Source organism: Lactuca virosa, chromosome 8 (assembly GCF_052849685.1).
Source record: "Lactuca virosa cultivar CGN04683 chromosome 8, Lactuca_virosa_CGN04683_v6, whole genome shotgun sequence".
Classification (NCBI taxonomy): domain Eukaryota; kingdom Viridiplantae; phylum Streptophyta; class Magnoliopsida; order Asterales; family Asteraceae; genus Lactuca; species Lactuca virosa.
Window position 1 is genome coordinate 128,708,995 of NC_136433.1, and position 20,657 is coordinate 128,729,651.

General features: G+C 35.4%; 4 protein-coding genes and 1 non-coding gene across 5 annotated transcripts; 1 reads left to right on the plus strand and 4 right to left on the minus strand.

Moving 5' to 3' along the window:
- Window positions 1-1,867: 1,867 nt before the first annotated feature.
- TRNAV-AAC (transfer RNA valine (anticodon AAC)) lies at window positions 1,868-1,941 on the minus strand. The gene has a single exon. It is a non-coding gene; the product is annotated as a tRNA-Val (tRNA).
- A 64-nt stretch (window positions 1,942-2,005) lies between these two features.
- On the plus strand, window positions 2,006-4,630 carry LOC145129082 (THO complex subunit 4A-like). The gene is made up of 5 exons (XM_079063833.1): window positions 2,006-2,322; window positions 2,436-2,588; window positions 3,126-3,194; window positions 3,269-3,453; window positions 4,223-4,630. The coding sequence occupies exons 1-5, from the start codon at window positions 2,146-2,148 to the stop codon at window positions 4,422-4,424; spliced, it is 786 nt and encodes a 261-aa protein (XP_078919959.1). The 5' UTR covers window positions 2,006-2,145; the 3' UTR covers window positions 4,425-4,630.
- Window positions 4,631-4,925: 295 nt separating this feature from the next.
- Window positions 4,926-7,297, minus strand: LOC145129081 (uncharacterized). The gene is made up of 10 exons (XM_079063831.1): window positions 6,845-7,297; window positions 6,629-6,713; window positions 6,335-6,507; window positions 6,179-6,261; window positions 6,051-6,096; window positions 5,910-5,966; window positions 5,743-5,797; window positions 5,546-5,646; window positions 5,261-5,458; window positions 4,926-5,170 (listed from the first exon to the last, which is right to left on the minus strand). The coding sequence occupies exons 1-10, from the start codon at window positions 6,923-6,925 to the stop codon at window positions 5,003-5,005; spliced, it is 1,047 nt and encodes a 348-aa protein (XP_078919957.1). The 5' UTR covers window positions 6,926-7,297; the 3' UTR covers window positions 4,926-5,002.
- A 6,812-nt stretch (window positions 7,298-14,109) lies between these two features.
- On the minus strand, window positions 14,110-16,585 carry LOC145129670 (ACT domain-containing protein ACR9-like). The gene is made up of 6 exons (XM_079064436.1): window positions 16,216-16,585; window positions 15,710-15,928; window positions 15,524-15,629; window positions 14,868-15,219; window positions 14,464-14,748; window positions 14,110-14,367 (listed from the first exon to the last, which is right to left on the minus strand). The coding sequence occupies exons 1-6, from the start codon at window positions 16,367-16,369 to the stop codon at window positions 14,224-14,226; spliced, it is 1,260 nt and encodes a 419-aa protein (XP_078920562.1). The 5' UTR covers window positions 16,370-16,585; the 3' UTR covers window positions 14,110-14,223.
- Window positions 16,586-16,891: 306 nt separating this feature from the next.
- Window positions 16,892-17,583, minus strand: LOC145129672 (histone H4-like). The gene has a single exon (XM_079064437.1). The coding sequence runs from the start codon at window positions 17,566-17,568 to the stop codon at window positions 17,035-17,037; it is 534 nt and encodes a 177-aa protein (XP_078920563.1). The 5' UTR covers window positions 17,569-17,583; the 3' UTR covers window positions 16,892-17,034.
- Between the last annotated feature and the right edge of the window lie 3,074 nt (window positions 17,584-20,657).

Here is a 20,657-nt window from a genome sequence, read left to right on the forward strand (position 1 = left end):
CAAGTGGTCCTAAATTTTTGGTTCGCTTAAAGCCTCAAAACTGGTTGAGCCGCCCCTGAGTCTAAGTTATAATGTTTGGAGAGGTAAGTTTTGCTTTTGAGAAAACTAACCGAAGTATAATAAAGTAGGAGATAAGTCATTTGAGGTGCAAAATCCATCAAATGATGGTAAGTCTTGTGTAGAAGTCAATAAATATCTTTATTCACTTGGTGAGTTTGTTATGGAGGAAAATTGTGAATATTTTCAATTTGGGGAAGAACATTTTGTAGACGATTAAAGAATGAAACAGACGAAGTGAATGTCGTTTTGGAAAGTCATTATTCTCTTCTTAACAGCCAGATGATGACAATTATGAGTTGGGATGAAATGTTCGATTTCAATAAAATTGATAATGTAGTGACTTTGATGTTACAACACTTCATGTAAACTCAACTGTAGTTGCAACTGCAATAGAATGATCAACACTGAAAAAGAAAATGATAAAACAATGCGCGATTAGAAACATTAAAATTAAAATAATAGCCTGAAAATGATTTTTTATTATACAATATGGCTACTGAAAATAGCCTCCCATCAGCATGCTTTCGCCGTCATTACATTTTATTGTATGCGATTTTTATTTTTATATTTTACTTTTTCTATAGAAAATTAGTTGCTTAGAGGTAGGAGTGTTCGTTTGGATGGATTAGTTCGATCCGATCCAATTAAGTAAATCAAAATTGATTTCGGTTTTAAAATATGGATCCGAATTGTCCAAACTAAATTCAAATCCAATCTGATCCAATCCACTTATAATTCGGTTAGATCGGTTTTTATAATTCAGTTTTCAAAAGGCATAACATTTTAAAACGATATATAATTATAATATTATCCAATTTTTATAGAAGAAACAAAAACAACTTATTTAGTTGTAATTATAATTTATAAACAACCACTAAGAACCTATATTATAATTTAATATTTAATAGATAAAACACTTTTAAGAGAAAATGCATATTAATTTTTTTATTAGGTGAAACATTTTGAACTTTTTTGAAAAAAATAATTTATAAAATTAATAAATAATTATAGATATATTAAAAATAAATAAATAATAAATTGTTATTCGGTTTTTTTGGACTATTCAGTTCTTATTTTATAAACCAAACCAATCCGTAATCCAAAATAATAATTCGGTTTTGGTGAAATCCAATCAAAAAATCCGAATATCCGAACCAAAAAATACCCGATCCAAATTGTCCAATTGGATAATTCAGTTTTATCCAAATAGTGAACCACCCTACTTAGAGGAAAGAAAAATACAAACATAAACAAATTCACGTTTTAGGAAATGAAAACAAATATGGCCTTGCCCAATTGCCGGTACGAATTAGATGGCGAGAAAATACAAAGAAAACAAATTCATGATGTTTAAAAAGCAAAATGTTAAATTTTGCTCGGTGGCAGACCGTAGTGGAGCTTTGGGGATCCCGAGCCACTGCTCAATTTCTGGCACGTAGTATAATTTTTTTTTGTTTTTTCTATTAGGTGCACCGACTTAAAGTACGAGGGACACCCTACTAAAACTTTCTGCGTTCGCCACTGATTTTGCTCGTATGCAATTTTATATTTGTTTCATCATCTTTTCTTGTAACAAAACAAAGTTCAGAAGACTTAAAATGTGTTTTCATTACATTTTCTTAGAGCAAATAGAGTTCATAAATTTATGTGTATGCGATTTATTTTGTTTTCGTTTTCATTCTTTAGAGGGAAAAAAGGAAAAGTCCAGTAAATTTTAAATATTTTACAAGAAAGTGTTTGTATTTGAAGGTGAGAGGAAATACAAAAAGAACACCGATTGAGGATAATAAAATGTGAATTAAAAAAATGGCTTCGCCCGGGTTCGAACCGGAGACCTTCAGTGTGTTAGACTGACGTGATAACCAACTACACCACGAAACCAATTGATTTTTACATATTTAAAATGGTTTATCACCAATTAATAAATATCCAGGTTTAAATATCTGCGTTATGGTGCGAATCATTCAACCCGAATCCTGAAAATTTCCCTCTCGATTCCAAACCCTAATTTATTCATCTCATCTACAGCCACGAATTCACTCTAAACTTGTCTTCTTTTCGCTAATCGACGGTGTATTTGGAGTAATGGCCGGTGCTGCTTTAGATATGTCTCTTGACGATCTCATCAAGAACAATAAGAAATCCGGCGGCGGCGATGGCGGTGGTCGTGGTCGGGGTCGGGGTCGAGGAGCTGGACCTGGACCTGCACGTCGCTTCAATAATCGCGGTGCTAACCGAGCGACTCCTTACGGCGGACCTAAGGTTGATTAGTTTTAGATCGGGTAGATTTGATGCTTGTCATGTTTATTAGGTTGGTATGTAGATGTAGGTGATGATTAAAGTATGTTTGTAAAGCGTTTCCGTGTCTGATTTAGGCACCAGATGCGGCTTGGAGGCATGACATGTTCGGTGTTCCGGATCAGGTCATGGGGAACGTTGGACCTGGCGGCCGTCCATCTGCGATTGAAACTGGGACGAAGCTTTACATATCAAACCTTGATTACGGTGTCTCGAATGATGATATTAAGGTGATTGCTACTTTCTTTTTACTTCTGGTAGCTAACTTTGGCTAGATCTGGATACCGTACTCCAATGTTTGGATTAACCATAAAAAATCAGACTTGAATATTTCAAAAAATCAAACTGATTTGGTTGTTTCTTGTTTATTGATATGATCTAATAAACGCGAAATTGAAATCTTTGTACTTCTAAGTTTGGTACTTGGTAGAAGGCAAAGTTGGTATAAATTACAATACATCATAAAGATTCTTTGAAGATGTATAAATCTATTTCCAGATTCTTTTACTCGTGTGCAAGAGAATGAATTAAATGGTACATAGCCAATCTAAGTTATAGTAGAGATTAATGGTTGCGTGTAGTTAGGCAAAACCTAAAAGTAACAAGAAAAGAGTGAAGTGTAGTTGATGTATCTGAATACTGTTTTGGTCGATTTGTGGATGGAATTGTTTTTTGCGCACACTATACTTTCTATTTTGTTTACTGGAAAATCATAGAAGTTCTTGGGTAAAAATCTTACATGGATGAAACCACTTCAATCTGTGCAGGAGCTTTTTGCAGAAGTTGGTGACCTGAAAAAGTATTCTATACATTATGATAGAAGTGGGAGATCAAAGGTAACTTTAAAGGATTTAGTACCTTTTGTAAAGTATCATGTCTGTGATTCTGTTGTAACTAAATTTTCTTTCAGGGGACGGCTGAGATTGTGTATTCAAGAAGGCAAGATGCGTTAGCAGCTGTCAAAAGGTATAACAATGTCCAGCTTGATGGGAAGCCAATGAAGATAGAGATTGTGGGATTAAACATTGTAGCTCCTGTTGCTGGTCTTCCATTGGCAAACAACTCTTTTGGAAATATGAATGGTTTTCCAAGAAGGTATGGTTTTTTCTTGTAATTTGAATCTTTGGTTGCATTTAGTTGTGAAGCTTGAATATCAAATGACATTAGGTGGTTTGGTGATAGCTTGTAGATTACATAAATGTCAACTAGTAAAATAGTAAAATAGGTTCTTGGTAGGTTTGACTGATAACATGATCAATGTAATTGAGATCTATTCTGCCTTCTAGGGTTAATCACACTGACAATCACCTTATTATTGTTCATTTGCGTGAGTAATCATCTTAGGTAGAACTTCATGGTATAAGTTATAACTAAGATGCATATAGCCTCTTTTGGGTTAAATGCATTGATAATCACCTTTTTTTAGTTCATTTGCATAAGTAATCTTCGTAATAAGAACTTGGATGTCCAATGTTTTTAAGGGTAAATCTTGTTAAACCTATTGAGGCATAGCTTTAGCTAGATTCTTATGTTTTATTTAGTTATAATTTGATATCGGTAGCTAGTTTATTCTTCAAAGATACAAATAAACAATTTTGTTGTATTGTGTTGTAATGTAATATTACTAATTAGCGTTCAACTTCCTCATAACAAGTATTAACTGTCAAAAGTTTAGACAAATTACAAAATGGTGTTTAGGTGTTAAAATCTTCTCCTTTTTAGGTACAGCTTAATGTGTAATCCATTTTAATAGGAAATGAAGTGGATTTGTAGTATGCATGTTGAGAATGTTTACATAATAAGAGAGCATTTACTTGAATACTTGATCTCTTACTAATTTTGTTATGATGCATGTTATGAGCAGTGGACAAGGAAGGGTTGGTGGGTTTGGTGGAAGATCAGGTGGTGGAGGATTTGGAAGGGGCCGTGGTGGACGTGGAAGAGGAGGAGGAGGAGGGCGTGGTGGTGGTGGTGGTGGTGGTGGTGGAGGTGGAGAAAAGATATCTGCAGATGATCTTGATGCTGATTTGGAGAAGTATCATCAGGAATCAATGCAAACTAACTGAGATCATCAATCATCAGCTGTGCACCAAAACCTTGTTTGTATTTTGTTTTTTGTCAACTGAACACATACCCAATTCTCTAGGCTAAAACTGGTGGTAGGGTGGGAGGATTGTAGAAACTTAGTTTCTTTTTATGGAGCTTTATCCTTATTACTATAGATGTTAGACCGTTGTATTGTATTGATTATTATGATACTCAGTTTGTGGTATGTCTGTCTGTACTCCTCTATCATCTTCTTTTTATCTGTTCATCCTTCAAGACATGGAAAAGCATCAAAGTCTACATCAATTGCCAGAAATAACTAGTTCTTGGAAGATGTATGAGGAGTTCAAGGTAGTTTTCTCTGTGCTTCATTTAATAATATGGTTGTAACTTTAGTTAACATGTTGCCAATGTGGACAAACAGGTTGTAGCTGCTCAGTTTTTTACTTGGTGACATGGTTGGGTTGAGACTTTTGTGTATCTATCAACTACAACAATTTAAAGGGATTCACAAGCCAATGTAACTTGAAAAAAGGGTATACAAAATATAGTTTCAAGTACAATCAACCGTAATACAACAAACATAATTCCACAACAGCTACATGTGGGGCTCCCTCAACTTATGTGTAGGGAAAATGAGCCTCTCAATCGAATACAATATGGCGTGTATGCATGCCAACACAAAATTCCAACAAGAGGATGGCCAGTACCATGGATATAACAGCCGGAAAAACAAACTTATAACATGTCGAGGATATTGCCCAACCTTATTAACATTAACAGAACCCCATTTATTAATCAATCATATATTTTTATTATTTGATGATAAAATTATATATAAAAAAAAATTACTCACCGGAAAAAGAAAATCAAGAGCATCCCAGGCTGCGTGACGAACGGCTCGTGTTGGATACATGGGCCCACCAGGAGACGTGAAGCTGTACAAACATGTTTTAAGTCTGGTACTTGTTGTCATTCGAAGTTCCAAACCTTGAAGAACTTTAATGTGGGACAGGTAATGTAACAACACTGGCTCCACTTTTAATTTTTGAAGCTTCACAAATATGGTTAATGTTACTTAAAAATTAAAAATGTCTGAATTGGACCAGATTTTGTTTTATTATTGTATTGTAGCTCTCACCTGATTAGTTAGTTCTATAACAAAAACATCCGCGGGCCCACCGATCAAGAAAGCATTTGGGAACTCCGGGAAGTGGTGAAATAAGGATTCAAGCTTTTCATCTGTAACAAGCGTTTTCTTTGAGATTATAACCAGTATCTAAACTGGTAAAAGGGAGAGATTTAAGATTTACTAGCGGTTTTAAGGTATATACCTACCTAGATTATAAAGGAATATAAATCTTGAAAGAAGAAGAAACAGATCTCTTTGAGCCTGACAGACGAAAGAATAAAAAAAGGGGTTTTAATTTTTCAATGTTTTTAACTTGTTTTATTGTGTAACATTTATTATACATTGTGGAGTCATTTTGATATCGCTACTTAACCTGCAAAGGGATTTTCTTCAACTTATCGGGCACCAATGCAACATCCTCAAGAAGATACTAAGAACCAATTTAAAAATGGAAAAAGTCTCAATTTAGTATGCACAAACAATAAATAAACCAACAAGTAAAAACGTGTCTTACCCTAAAAAGACTTTGGAAATGGGTGGTGTTTGTCTGGATGTCAATCCTACCAATAAACATAATACATGTATCAACAAAACCTACTTTCATTAAATCAAACAAAATGTCTGATATTGCAAACCCCATACCAGAAAACATTCATAGCACCTTGGACAAGAGCTGAGGAGTAGCGAAGGAGGAGATCTGGACTATCAACTTCAACTTCAAACAACTGTAAAATAGATTTTTTTGAGGATTTAAATGAATATTAACATAAATTGAATAAACAGGCTGGCTCTACATACCCATTTATGGAACAATAATGCAAATATATGAGAGGCAAAAGGCTGGCTCCATAGTTGAACGATCAAATCAATGATTGGTTTCCCTCGCTCAAGTTCATTCGCAAAATGGTCAGCAAGAACATCGTAAAAACATAAAGAACCCTTAATCTGTAACGCATCCTCAAGGATTATATCTGTTTCAAATTTCAATCCCGTTCGAGGAAATCAATCAAAGTACCAAAAATGATCAACAGTGTAAATTTCTGAGATCCAAAGTAAATAAGCATATAATTAATGGTGTCGGTTACTGATTACCTCTAGCTCGATCATCAACTTGTAAAGCTACGTCTGCAAATAGCTGTTGTAATAAATCGCGTCTTTGAGTTGGTGAAGCAAGTGCCTGAAGAACAGAACACACAGGAAAAACAAGACCTCAATGCACAGATTCAAAATCACCATATCAATTCAACTTATAACACAGTTGAAGAAAACCAATAACGAAAAGACGTAAACAAAAAGGCAAAGGCAAACCCTCTGAAGCTTTTTGTCGATCTCTTGGGTGAGAGCAGAGAAATAAGCAGAGCTTCTTTGAGTATAGGCTAATGGTCCCATTCTTCTAATAACAGAGCATTTAATTTGGAATCAAACCGAAGAAAGTGTTAAAAGCGTAACCCTAACTCTGATTTTGATGATGTGTTGAAGATGTTCTCCGAGGAACAGTTAGCAAATGGTGGAGTACCGACAAAACCTTGGAAATGATTCAATGGCGTAGCGACGGTGGTGGGATGCGGCGTGGCAGCAAAGAAACACCACACGCGTAGGAAGGGAACACCGGTGCAAATAATCAAAATTGATGATGACACCAGGTGACGTATCTTTCAAGAGATCATGACTTTTGTTAAAACGGATACTCAAAGGAATCCACAATTAGTAAATGATGCGATGCTACGACACTAGAACAATCTGCAAGTTTCATCCATAAATATCCATTCACATTGAAAACACGAAATTTACATTAAACACTTAAAAGCTAAAAGTAGATAATTCCGATCTTAATAACTTTAATCAGCTGATTTTCATATCGAAAGCAATTTAGAATTGAGAAAATTACAAAAATACCTATCAAGTATCATTCACCACAAATACATATTATTTTTATATTTTCTCCTAATCATCCGTTTTAACAACAAGCATCATTTCGAGGTCCCTTACCATCGTACTGATACTTGCATATCAGTTGGTTACATTTGAAAGTCAACTTTTGTTTTATTTGAAACTAGGATTTTACCCGCTGCGTGTTGCGGCGACAGTAATATCAGGGGCGGACGCAAGATTTCTCGGTAAGGGGTGCACGGGAAAGTTAGAGGTTGCACAATAGTAGAAAAAATAAAAATTTTAAAAATTTTCGAAAAATTTTCCACTACGACCGGAAAAGTTAGGGGTTGCCGGTGGCACCGGTGACCCACCCTAAATCCGCCCCAGAGTAATATATTCGAGAAATAGTAGAAAATAAGTTGAACAAAAACTTAAAAAGACATAAGTTGACAAACCACAATAGTGAAGGGTCAAAGTCATGCCAAGCAAAGATAACAAAAACTATATTATATCCAAAACGTACATGAATATAAGTAAGGAAGATTCAAATATTAAAAAACGTATTACATGTGATCCGGCTCATACGTAGGGGCTTGCATTTGAGACTACTCTTTCCCTTGTTTATCCTCTAAAAATAGTAGCATGCATCTCTCTCTCTCTCTCTCTCTCTCTCTCTCTCTCTCTCTCTCTCTCTCTCTCTCTCTCTCTCTCTCTCTCTCTCATGAAGACAAGTAGCAAGTGATGGTTATGTAGAAGTGCTTCTCCTTAGTGCTTAATTGTATTAATCACTTAAGGCTTAAGAAGTACTTCAAATACAAGATGGGAACTAGCATTCCAAGTGTTTTATTTTTTATGTTGGATACTTACAGAGAAGTTGAAGCTTCTTGTTCTTTTATTATCTTCATCAACTCCTCAATTCCAATTGGATCAAAGGCTTCAAAAGTTATCTTTTTAACATCCAATGGTTGTTATTATCTTTCTAGTTCATGTATTTGGATCCTCTTTATGTTTTTGTTAATATGATCTAAAAATAAACTAGTTACTTGAAAGTCATTTGTTTGCCGTTAAAATTGTTTTCATAAACATTTTTTGCTTATCAAAACCCATCAGGAGCTGGTTTTTGTGTGTAGGGGTGTTTGTCTTTCGGCAGGGTGGTGATGTGTTTTGTAACGTCCTTGTTTCTCGTTAGGCATTAATAAGATATGTAATTGACATTGGTCGACAATTGTAATCTTTTTATGATTAAATGAAACAAAGTTGTTTGAATATTTTTGATTTATGTGTAAATATTATGTGTATATAATATTAGATGAAAACTTAATAATTAAGGCTAAAATAAACATTAAAATATAAAATATTAATTAGGATAAATAGCATTGATGGAAGTTGAAGTAGTCGTGATGATGATCTCGGGAATATAAGGAATGCTTGAATCTGACTTCATATGAAGACGTTATGTGTTCAATCATATACGGAAAAATCTGACTTCGTACGAGGAAGTTACGGGTTTTTGAAGTTTCAGTGCAACTGTGTTAGCACGGAAACCGAAATTCAAAACGGTCGATTGTTAACTAAAACAATCTAAACGAGAATCGAAGATCACATAAATATGATTTTGTCGATATAAAGACAGTCAAAAACGAATATTGTATGAAAAAAGTATGATTTTTATACGGACTTTTACATTCTAAGTCTGTTAAAAATATAACTTCAAAAATAAAGTGAAAATTAGCTGATAGAGTCTAAATGAAAGTTGTAGTACTCGTCGATAGCTATGCGTGGATATAAAGAACGTCAAACAAAGGAGCTCGTATGAATAAGTTATGATTTTTTGAAAATTTAGAAATTTGCACGCGCGTGCGAGAGGCGCGGTGTGCGCTTCTAGAAGGGGTCCAGGTCGAACCAGTTTGAGCATGACATGTGTAGCGAGGAGAGAGCCCGAACAGGCCGGGGCGTGGCGCGCTTCTGTAAAATTTCGTCTATAAATTTCACTTCCCACACATTCCAAAACATTCTCTCTCAAATTTCCACTCTTTTGGCCCAAAAAATCTTGGTATATAGGATATTTTGATGAAGTTCTGAGGTCTCTGAGAGACCAACAATTAGAAGCTATCAGGTCGGAGTTCTGTCAGTGCAATTTTTGACTTTTCGTTTGGAAAATATTTGTTAGTTAAGCTACACTTATATTGCTTTCAGCGTAACTTATATTTATATTCATAGTCATTGTTATGAATTTATAAATAAGATTTATTAGTGATTCCAAGTAATATTACTGATTGATCTACTTATGTATGTGATGGTTAGGCTAGATTTAGTGAGGTGTTTAAAGTGGGATTTCAAAACAGTATACTTTGTATACCAAACGGACCCTACCTCCAGTATGATCTTACCTGGTTGCTCCTTACTTGATAGATCTTGATGTAGACATTAGGATTGTTGAGGAATCTAAACTATCATTAGTCACCAGAAAATTTAACTAAGACTTAGTAATATGAACCTAAGTCGCATTAAAAGAAAAGCTAAATGTTAAGGCGAAGCGCTGCCAAAATTTTCCGTCATCCACTTTAACAAATGAGTGCATGGTTACTTTCATCTTACACAGTGATGATGAGTGATTTGAGGAGTTTTAGGCCATAATATAATAAATTGTTGTATAGTCTGTTAAGACAAGTTTATGTTTATGTATTTGAATCGATGACGACATCCCAAACTTTTATATAACAATGAAATGTATTTCTTTAGAAATACTTCAATAATTATGTTTTAGGAACAAATTCGACAATTTAATGAACACTCTCACTTAAATAAGCATAAAATAAGTTTTAAATTGGCTGTGAAAATGGGAATGTCACAGTTGGTATCAGAGCATTAGTTTAAGCGAACTAGAATATAATGATTTTTAGACTTAAACTTACACTGCTAAGCGAATCGTGAGATGTATGTCTATTATACTTTAGGTAATATACCTGAATTGACAATAACACTAGCTTACTTTAGGATAAGATGTCTAATTTGTTGTTATGTGCTAAATGATTTATATTATAGCATGCCTTAGGTTTTCCTACCTAAATTGCTATTACTTGACTATATATAAGGTCTATTGCTGACCTTGATTTGAAAACTTTATGTGTTCATGATTCTAAATGTATAACTAATGTATTAGAACTTGCATGTAACTTTTCAGAGCGATAAGAAGTATTATGCGTCAAACATAAATAAAACCTCCCCTATCATAATAAACTCGTGTCTCGGACACTGAACACCTGCTTTGGTGTGCAGATCATCATGGTGATAACACGTAGCATATTGGAGAACGGTAATGGAACTCAGCAGCATGAGCCTCTTATAGTGGAGCATGCACTGGTCATTTCCCTTACACCTGAACCTATTACGATGGCAGGAGTGCAGACAATGATGCAAGCCATGCAATACCGGAAAATAGAGAAGAGTAGACGAATCCTACGGGAAAATAGAGATGAACCTACTGTACCAGTTGTGCAACCTGAACTGAATGAGGAACAGTCAGAAGAAGGAAACTATAGCAAAACCATTAGTCAAGCAGAACCACAAGTAGTCAGGAGAAACAACCTGGATGGAGGAAATGCAAGTATAAAGACTTTATGAAATCCAAACCACCAAGTCTTTCTAGAAGTCCAACACCAGTGGAAGTCATAGACTGGATATCTGAAATAGAGATGGTATTCAAGAGTTGTGACTGCAGCGAGAGGCAGAAAACAATCTTCGCTTCAAGAAAATTGAAGACCGGTGCACTGAGTTGGTGGAAATTGTTGGCTGGTTCCATGCTCAAGGGAGAAACAGGAAAGATGTCATGGGAGAACTTCATTGAGCAACTGAAGAGTAAGTATTGTTCTGAGCAAGACCTTGTGGGGATCAACAATGAATTCCAGAATCTGAAGAAGGGAAAGATGAGGGTCAACGTATTTGTTGCAAGTTTTACTAAGAAAATGAAGTTACTTCCTTACTTGGTTCCTACTTAACTCTCCAAGATAAACAAGTTTGCTAGTAGACTATCAACGGATTCCAGGCCAATGGTAAAGCTAGCAACTACTCTGAAGGCAGTCATCTGGGCAGCTAAGAATGTTAAGACCCAGATAAGAGAAAAGGGTATGGAGAGAGTTGAGCCAGGAGAAAATAAGAAATTTGAAGGATATTCAAGATCCAACATGAAGAGCAAATTTTCGAAGACTGACACCAATGACAAGAAGTTTGGGGGTAACAAGGAAGTGAAATGGTGTGAGAAGTGCAAAAAAGAAGCACTTTGGGAAATGTAGTGAAGAAGTGACATGTTACTTTGAAGATCCAACTGAAGGGTACTCCGACGAAGTCCTCCATCGGAAAAGGGTACTCTGGTGAAGTCGGCATCCATGAAGTTAAGGTTTGAACTTTGAACTGCAGATGTTGTAGTAGTCGTGGTAGTTTAAGTTTTAGGTAGGGTGGGTATTGATCAACATGAAATGGGTGATGGTGTTAGGAGGATGATGTCCAAGAGAGAGAGAATGAAAGAGAGGGTAGGGGTGATGACTTCGGTAGGGTGGGGTGGATTTTTTTTGGTTTTTTAATTAAAATAATAATTAAAAAAATTAATTTATGGGCATATTCGTCATTTCAAATTGTGTATGTAGCAAACCCACAAAAAATAACAACCATGGACCAAAACCACATAAAAAAATCTAAAATTAGATCATTGGAACAAATACAAAAAAATTAAACTAAAACCACATATTTTCTACAATCACGAAAATCGTTTTTGCAATTTTGTCTATATGTTATTGTAAAAATAAGCAAATTACACATTATTATATATATTAATTTCAATTGCAAAAAGAAGAGTACTTTTGATTTGTGCCACATGATTTTAGAATATTACAACCTTTGGTCATTCTATGTGTAATATTCATTTTGGCCACAACAATTTTATATGTTAACAAGTTTGGTCCTTGTGTGGAATAAATTACGAAAATTGTCCTTATAATTTACAGGAAATGTCCTTATGCAAAAAAAAATCACAGAAACGGTCCATATATTTAATATTATCGTATTTTGGCAGGTTTGGTCTATGTATAGAAAATAAATTATAAAAATTGTCCCCATGCTTTGCAGAAAATGTCCTTGTGCATACTTTTTTTTTTACAGAAATGGTTCATATGTTTAAAAAATTACAAAAATAATTCATATCAAATAGAAAATTTATAGATTACGCCCCCGCAAAACATGGGTAACATTTACTCTAGTTCAAGCTAAAATTTAACTAAGGGGTAGTTTGATAGTTTGATAGTTGTTGATTGGTTTAATGTTGATTGAGTTAGAACTTCTAACTGAGTCCACATCTGACTGAAACTATGTTGTTTGATTATGTTTCTGACTTGTTGTGTTGAATAATAAAATTATTATTTTACCCTTATGTTATATATTGTTGTGTTGGATATAATATATTTGTTTGAAAAACTATATGAATAAAGTTGCTAAATAATTATAAAAAAATACAGAATGTCATACAAAATCCAAATTAAACATAATCATTTCAAACCCAAATAAAAACATACCAAATTCAAAAAGAATGTCACACATTCTTGCTTGAGGTTTTTAACATTCGCCTCGAAGCCACTACCAATCATATAAACTAACACCATTTTAACCCTTCTAATCTGACTTCAAACTAATACAAGCATCTACTTGATCAAACCATGGGTTTATTATAGAATCGTGAACTCAAAATCAAAAGGAATTTCACATACAACCAAAACTAAATTCATGTCAAATTTAGCGAAATTAACAAAATCATATCATTACCATGTTGTGAAGACCTTAATTGATTGATCTAGAGCGAAGGCAACAAGTGCAGAAATTAGAGCATAATTCGTGAAGACACAATTTTGTAAGACCTTCGATCTTTGTATGAACGTAGGTAGTTAGGTTTATATCAAAAATCGGTGATGGAGGTGGAAGGCGCAAATTTGAAAGATCTTCGATCTAGCGTATTTAATTTTGAAGTATTACCAATGAAAGAGGGTCGGAGGCGGCGTTGGGTGGACGTGGGAGGAGTCATCATGAAAGCCCTTGGTAGAGGTGGGAGGAAGCGTCTGGAATAGATAAAAGGTAGGAAGCAATGTCGATCTGGCGCCAAAGGGCAAAAGGGTCATCTTGACCGAGACACTTTTTTCCCTTGGGTCAAATCGGAGGATTCCGGAGGCTTGTTGACAGAATTAGAGGCTATATTGATGGCATCAAACACAAAGACTCAGATCGGGATCATAAAAAACAAACTTCAAACTGGGTTTAGGAGGCAATCAAACAGCCCCTAAGCCAATTGGATTTTATCAACTTCCACCTTTAATGTAAGCCCAATCTAACCCACTTCTCGTTACTATTGGTTTTCTCAAAGTTTATGTTTCATTTAAAAGATTCTACAAAATATAATTATATTGGATCAAGTTTAGTTGTGAGATTTTCAATTTATAACACAACTTATTAATATATAACATGCAAATCACTTAAATACAAAACCATTACGGATTATAACAAAAATAAAAAAGTTTTTTGTGTAATCCCAAATAAAATGGTTAAGCTTCTATAAACATCTTTTAGTAATAAAATTATGTTAGAGAGAAAAAGGGCAAACATCATCTTCTATCTACCTACCAAATCCAATCAAATCAAATCAAATTAGTGCACAACTAACATTGGAAACATAAATCACAATCTCCCAACTAACTAGAACAAACATGAAGTATTACAAGTCTTGAGAGTTTAGAGATTCTTATGACACTTGAAAAAAAAATTAACAAAGTAATACCTCACCATCCCATTAGTGCTCTTCTAACCTTGTCAACAATTTGATTCTTAACCACCGTTTTGTATTTGCTTTTCTCCTCTAAAAGGAACCTATACACTTCCCATACACCATTCTCTCTCGTTGAATGCCGCCTTCCAATCTCAGCCTACAAAACATACACAACCATCACTCATTATGCAACAAAACCATGTATATTTACACTTTTACCCCCCGCCCCAGAAATAACATATAGTACTCTTACCGAGAACACGCATATCCCAAGAACCTTCAGCGCAAGAGTAGCATCATAAAACACTTGTGGCCTACCCCTACCGGATAACTCCACCGGATTAGCAACCACAAGTTCCATATCGGGCCCACGATTGGTTATAATCACACGCAACGGGTGTAGCATTTGCAATTTCAAACGTGAAATGATTTCATCTTGCATCTCAACATTCAAAATCTTTATTCCATCTCTTTGTCTGATAAAAAGATCCAAATCACGTTGCCCCTTGTTAACAGGCGAAAATCTCCCATAAGCTATCTGTCAAAAACTCAAAAACCACACAGCAACATTTATCATTTATCAAACACAAAAGAAACACATTAAACAAAATGTAACATGTATGATGTATGTATGTATGTATGAATATAAATTGTAACCTGTATATCAAAATCTTTTAACACTCGCATGATGTCATAGAGAAAACCTTTGTGATCAACACAGTTGATTTGAAGGAGGGAATGAGCTGGACTTAAGGAGTTATCGATTATGACATTGGCTCGTTTTAACTTCTTTACATCTGTACTCAGAGCTTGTGAACGTTCTTCTGTTTCTGATAATTCTGACCGGAATAATTCTCGGGCAGCTTCTTCTGAAAGAGAAGAGATAGATGGGATGCTGTCATTTTTATAACCTGCTGACCGGATATCCACATTTGTACATGATTCGCCTAACACATCATGCAATCTATCACATGCATCATCTCTCCTCTTTTTCGTGTGTAATAGCTCCCTGAAGTAATATTGCAGCAAAAAAAAGGTATACATTCAAGAAATTTAAACAAATCTTTAACTACTCTTCTTGCAAAATAGAAGGGTAAAATGGTCATTTTACTCACATCCAGATAGAGTCCAAAGTCCAAACAAGAAACAATATTTATGTATACAACACTCATCATTTATCCATTTTTTATGTATACAGCACTTAGGGGAAAGAAAGAGGCAGGAAGAATTCAAAAAAGCCCCAATTTTTATAATACCCAAATTGAAATAAATGTAGACAGAGTGCAAAGGAGTATTAAGAAACAAACCCTCACAAGTTATCGGTAATAAAGAATAGGTCCATGACACGTCCATCTGGTGTTGTTGTCACTTTAACTCTCTGGATCATAAGCTCAAGCTCAAAAAGCACTCGAGTCACATCTAAATGAAAAATAAATAACAACACATCAGATTGTGAAATGAATATAATACAAAAGTAAACTACACGATGAAAAAAGTACCATTTAATAATCCCTTTCGATCAGTGCTGCAGAATGTCAATAGGTAGACTGGAGAAGGTGATGGTTTTGGGGGTGTTTCATTTAAGTAAGCTGATACAGAAAATGTTGGACAGATAGAAAGGAGACGCTCTTTTAGGGTTGACCATCTTACAGTTGGTGAAGTCGGATGAGGGAACACCCATAATACTATGTAGCACCATATTCCATCGGTTGTAAAATCTAGACAAAATACACAGATTTCATAATCAAACAGGAAAAGAATGGATTCTCCAACTCAAAAGAACCTCTAGGGTTACGAAATAACATAATGTGGCATCGCATGGTATTAACTCAAGAAAAAACACAAGAACATGAAAAACGATAGATTCAGCAATACCCGAATCCTATAGAACATAAACAGATTGATTGAATGAGAAATATTTGAACCCTAAAGAACATACACATTGGATTTTGGGGGATGATATATATGAGAAATCGTATAAGATAAATTAAAGAATAGTACTAACCTCCTTTAACGATATATAACCCGAAATCAAGAATAATCCAACAGATATCGCAACCGAGGCCAGTTTTATCGGGGCAATTGACCGTAATTACAAATGGGTCCCCTTGTTTCTTCCCTTTCTGAATCACCACCGCATCATCACTCGGCATAGCCATGTCGGGGACGGCACCGGCAGCCTGAAACGACCAGCATCCGGAATCCCCTCGGCCGTTGGCCGGAGTTACGTCGCGTTGAGTGAAATACTTCGCCAGCTTGAATGAAATTCAAAACCCAACTCAATCCGAAAAGGGTTTTTGTTATGGAACTCGTAGAGGAATCTGGTAAATATACAAAGCTAATGCCATGTAATATGTATGTATGTAAGAATCTACACGTGCCCCAGCAAACTGATATATTATTTGATGATGTTTGGACCCACACGGAGAGAAAACATAGATCTACCGTTGATGGAAGAACAAAGTACAAATCACTCAATGCCACTTTTAATATTAAAATTGGTATGAATTGTAAACAATATCCTATCAATAATTACAAACCACTCAAAAAAGACAACAACATTAGAACAAACTTGAAAGATAATGAATATTCAGAACATCCTCAGATTTGTCACATATTGTGAAAATTAATTGTATGTAATAATTCAAAGCTTATAGATTCAGATGATGAAACTCAGACGATTATAGAAAATAGAGGGATTTCATAACATAAATTCAAACCCCGAGATGGGGTATGTCAACGATATTGAAACAGGATACAACGAAGGGGAAATTAGATACGATCTACAGTGAATACACACTACCACACAACCAAAACCCTAGACCTAACCACCAAACCCATATAGGGTACGGCCCTGTCGTTTCAAAGCATAGACGACATCCATTGCAGTAACAGTTTTGCGGCGAGCGTGCTCGGTGTAGGTTACAGCATCTCTGATGACATTCTCAAGAAAGATCTTGAGAACACCACGAGTCTCTTCATAGATCAAGCCACTGATACGCTTGACACCTCCTCGACGAGCCAATCTTCGGATGGCGGGTTTGGTGATTCCCTGGATGTTATCACGGAGAACCTTCCTGTGTCGCTTTGCTCCTCCCTTTCCGAGTCCCTTGCCTCCCTTTCCACGTCCCGACATTGTTGAAACAAGCTCAAGGTTAGATGCTGAATTTGAGTTGTGATTGAGTGAGGAGTGAGATGACTTTGTTGATGAATGATGGGGGAGTTTATAGATGTGGGTTTTGAAGAAGGGCGGGATTTGAAAGTTTTGAGTTAGTGGCGATGGAGCGAGTGGTGGCGGATGAAATGTTGTAAGATAATTGGAGCCGTTTGATTGTGAATCAAATGGACGGTGATGCATATTGCGGATCCCGATCCGTGTGATGTGCTTTCTGCCTGAGTGTGACCATTGGCGCATGTTAATTTTCGAAATTTAAATTTAGTTATCTTTATTTAATAGTGAGTTAAGTTAACCTCGTTTGAAAGAAATTATATTTTTACCCTTCTTGTTTCGGTTTTATGCAAAAAATTCTCATTATTTTGAAATAAAAATTTATAAAGTCCTTAAAGTTTTTTTTAATAGAAAATTCTTGATTATTTAACATTTTGCTCAAATTAACGAAAAAATCATTTTTTATATTTGAACAGTAAATAACAAATTATGTGATTTTCTCAAAATAATTAGACTTTTATGTTAAAAAAAAAAACTTTTAAGACTTTATTAAAAAAATTCCTAAAATATTAAGATTTTTCCCCATAAAACCCGTTGTTATTTTACAAACTATATTATCCAAAATAACTTTTAACATATGTGAGATAGATTTGTAGACAATTGAAAATAAATTAACAGTAAACAAAATAACATTTGTCGTGGTTACAAGTTAAATTCATCAAGTTAGTTAATTTGTTTACTCCTATGTTTGAACATGAGACAACCAATTTAAAAAGCTTTCATCTCTATCAAATGGACTAATCCCACATTAGCAACAGTAAGTTAGTTTATATTTAAATAAAAAAATAATTGTTTATTTAAACATGCATTATTCCTTGTACATACCACATATTTTTTTTTCATAATGTGTGTGACGTGTTTATGTGTTGGTGTATTGTTGCTTTGTTTAACATTCTTTTTTTCTTCTACAAGTTTCTACGATTTTTTAGTTTTTAATCTAATTATAAAAATCTTTTTTAAATATATTTATATATTTATCTTTTCTAAATAATTGATTTTTATATAATTTTATATGATCTGAAAACTTCCAAGTATAACAAATAAAAATAACAGTTATTAACTTCAACTTCTAGATATCATCTAGTTTTTCCAAACACGCCCTTAGTGCCCCGGTTTTTACAAACTTACACCTTTTTTTCTTGGCCTCTTTCATTATAAGCATTGCAGTAAGACTTTAAAACCTATAGGTATTTTGGCCACAAACCGACTCATTTTCACAGATTCATATGGCACAATGTGTGTTACAACACATGACTTTTTCATTTCATTAGCACCACTCATTTTGCACAATGTGTGCTACACATTCCATTTGGATGCTTATGAAGTAAAAAAAAACCCTCAAGTTGTGTTACTCGCATCATACAAAATATTTTTGTTTAATAAAATCGTTTTTACATTCATTTGTTATGTTTCATGGTCATGGAATGTTGTTATGGCAATGAGCATTTGGATAGACTTTGATGTAGGCAATGATAAATCTATTGTGGGCTTCTCGGAAATGGGCCCATGTTGGACCTTAGTAGTCTTGGGCCTTGTTGGGCCATCAAAAATCTATTGTTGGGTTGTTGATATTTTTATTGGATTCTTTTGGTTGAAGGACCATGAAGGGATTTAGGCCCAATTTGGAAAAATGGGCCATATTTGGGTTTTGGGTGATTATTTTGGAAATTGGGCTTTTTGGACAGTTGGGTTGGGCCTTGGCCTTGGGCCAAGTTAGGGAAAGGGTAAAAAAGGTCTTTTACCCTATTTTGGACTCTTAGTGTGATTCGAGATTCATTTATTAATTGGATGTTATTTTGTGATTATAGCGTGAGGATTTTAGCGGGCTAGAAGTTAGAGTTTTATCTGTGAGATTCAGCAGTCTAAGGTGAGTTTCCTCACTGTGTTTAGCAGGTTGAAGGCACCAATGCCGACCCATGATTATTATGATAGGATGTTAGATGTATGCGTGACTATTGCATGTGTTATGTGCTGGTATACCGAGTGAGGCTCGATGTCGGGCGAGGCCCGATGACTGTATTGTATGCTATTGGTTTGTGATTATTGCATGTGTGTAACACCCGTGTTTCTAGGCTAGGCATTAATATTGACATAATGGTTTAGGTTAGCCTTTGTAACTCATTTACAAGAAATGAAAAAGAATTATGTCAATTTTATGTGTTTTATGCTTAATTTTAGGGTTTAATTAATTAACAATAAAAATGAGCGTCAAAATTAAATATTAGATAAAGCCGATATCTATTAAGAAACTTGTAGTGGGCGTGACAAGGATTACGGATATATAAAGAATGCCAAAATCCGAGTTATAACGAAGAAGTTATGACTTGCCGAAGTTTCGCGACAAAACCGGCACGGGGCCGAATGTCGTAAAAAGTGAGTTTTTAATAAACTACTTTTTAGCCTTAGTAATCTAAACGAAACTCGTAGTATTCGTTAAACCGAGAAGTTCGATAAAAAGAACGCCAAAATCTGACTTCGTATGAGGAAGTTACGATTTTTCGAAGTTTCAGCTTAACAGTAGACAACTAAAAACTCGAATTTTAGATCGAGTGATTTTTAGCCGACACAGCCTAAACGAGAATCGAAGGTCTCGTCATTTGTAGTACAACGGTAAAAAGTCTGACGAAAACGGACGTCGGATGAAGAAGTTATGAATTTTTAACGGATTTCCTGTCCCGGTCTGTTAAAAATAATAATATAAAAATTAAAGTCAAAATTAGCTGACGAAGTCTAAACGAAAGTTGTAGAGCGTAATTTTACCTACGCGTGCATATAAAGAACGTCAAAAACGGAGCTCGTATGTGAAAGTTATGGATTTTAGAAGTTTTGGCGCGAAAACCGAGAAATTTCGCATAGGTGGCGTCGGCCACGTCACCCTTCGCATGCAGCCTCCACGTGGCATCTTCTGATTGGACCGCAGCCTCGTGTGGCAACCGCTGATTGGTCCGAAATCGTCACCCTTCTTCCCCATTGGACTGAAGTCCGGTCCACTTAGAAGTCTCCACCTGTCCGAGCTTCGCACGTGGCCTTCGCAGGAGCTGCCCCGTGTCCGACCTTGCTGAGTCATCTGACGCGTGTGCCTCGGTGGCGAGCCCTCGCATGCGAGACGTGTCCGACGCATGTCTTCCTCCGGTCCGAGCCACGTGCCCTCGCCTCCTGATGCCACCTGCCTCGCTGACTCGCCCTTATGATCAACCGACTTCGGACCTCGCAGCCTA

What these genes read in the sequence shown, in the direction of transcription:
- LOC145129082 (XM_079063833.1), top strand. Translation starts at nt 2,146, where the DNA reads ATGGCCGGTGCTGCTTTAGATATGTCTCTTGACGATCTCATCAAGAAC. An exon ending in CTCCTTACGGCGGACCTAAG is followed by an intron (nt 2,323 to 2,435) that starts GTTGATTAGTTT and finishes TGTCTGATTTAG; the next exon opens with GCACCAGATGCGGCTTGGAG. An exon ending in ATAGAAGTGGGAGATCAAAG is followed by an intron (nt 3,195 to 3,268) that starts GTAACTTTAAAG and finishes ATTTTCTTTCAG; the next exon opens with GGGACGGCTGAGATTGTGTA.
- LOC145129081 (XM_079063831.1), bottom strand. Translation starts at nt 6,925, where the DNA reads ATGGGACCATTAGCCTATACTCAAAGAAGCTCTGCTTATTTCTCTGCT. An exon ending in TCGACAAAAAGCTTCAGAGG is followed by an intron (nt 6,714 to 6,844) that starts GTTTGCCTTTGC and finishes TCTGTTCTTCAG; the next exon opens with GCACTTGCTTCACCAACTCA. An exon ending in TATATTCCTTTATAATCTAG is followed by an intron (nt 5,647 to 5,742) that starts GTAGGTATATAC and finishes CGCTTGTTACAG; the next exon opens with ATGAAAAGCTTGAATCCTTA.
- LOC145129672 (XM_079064437.1), bottom strand. Translation starts at nt 17,568, where the DNA reads ATGCATCACCGTCCATTTGATTCACAATCAAACGGCTCCAATTATCTT.
- LOC145129670 (XM_079064436.1), bottom strand. Translation starts at nt 16,369, where the DNA reads ATGGCTATGCCGAGTGATGATGCGGTGGTGATTCAGAAAGGGAAGAAA. An exon ending in TAAAAGATTTTGATATACAG is followed by an intron (nt 14,749 to 14,867) that starts GTTACAATTTAT and finishes AGTTTTTGACAG; the next exon opens with ATAGCTTATGGGAGATTTTC. An exon ending in TTGGGATATGCGTGTTCTCG is followed by an intron (nt 14,368 to 14,463) that starts GTAAGAGTACTA and finishes TATGTTTTGTAG; the next exon opens with GCTGAGATTGGAAGGCGGCA.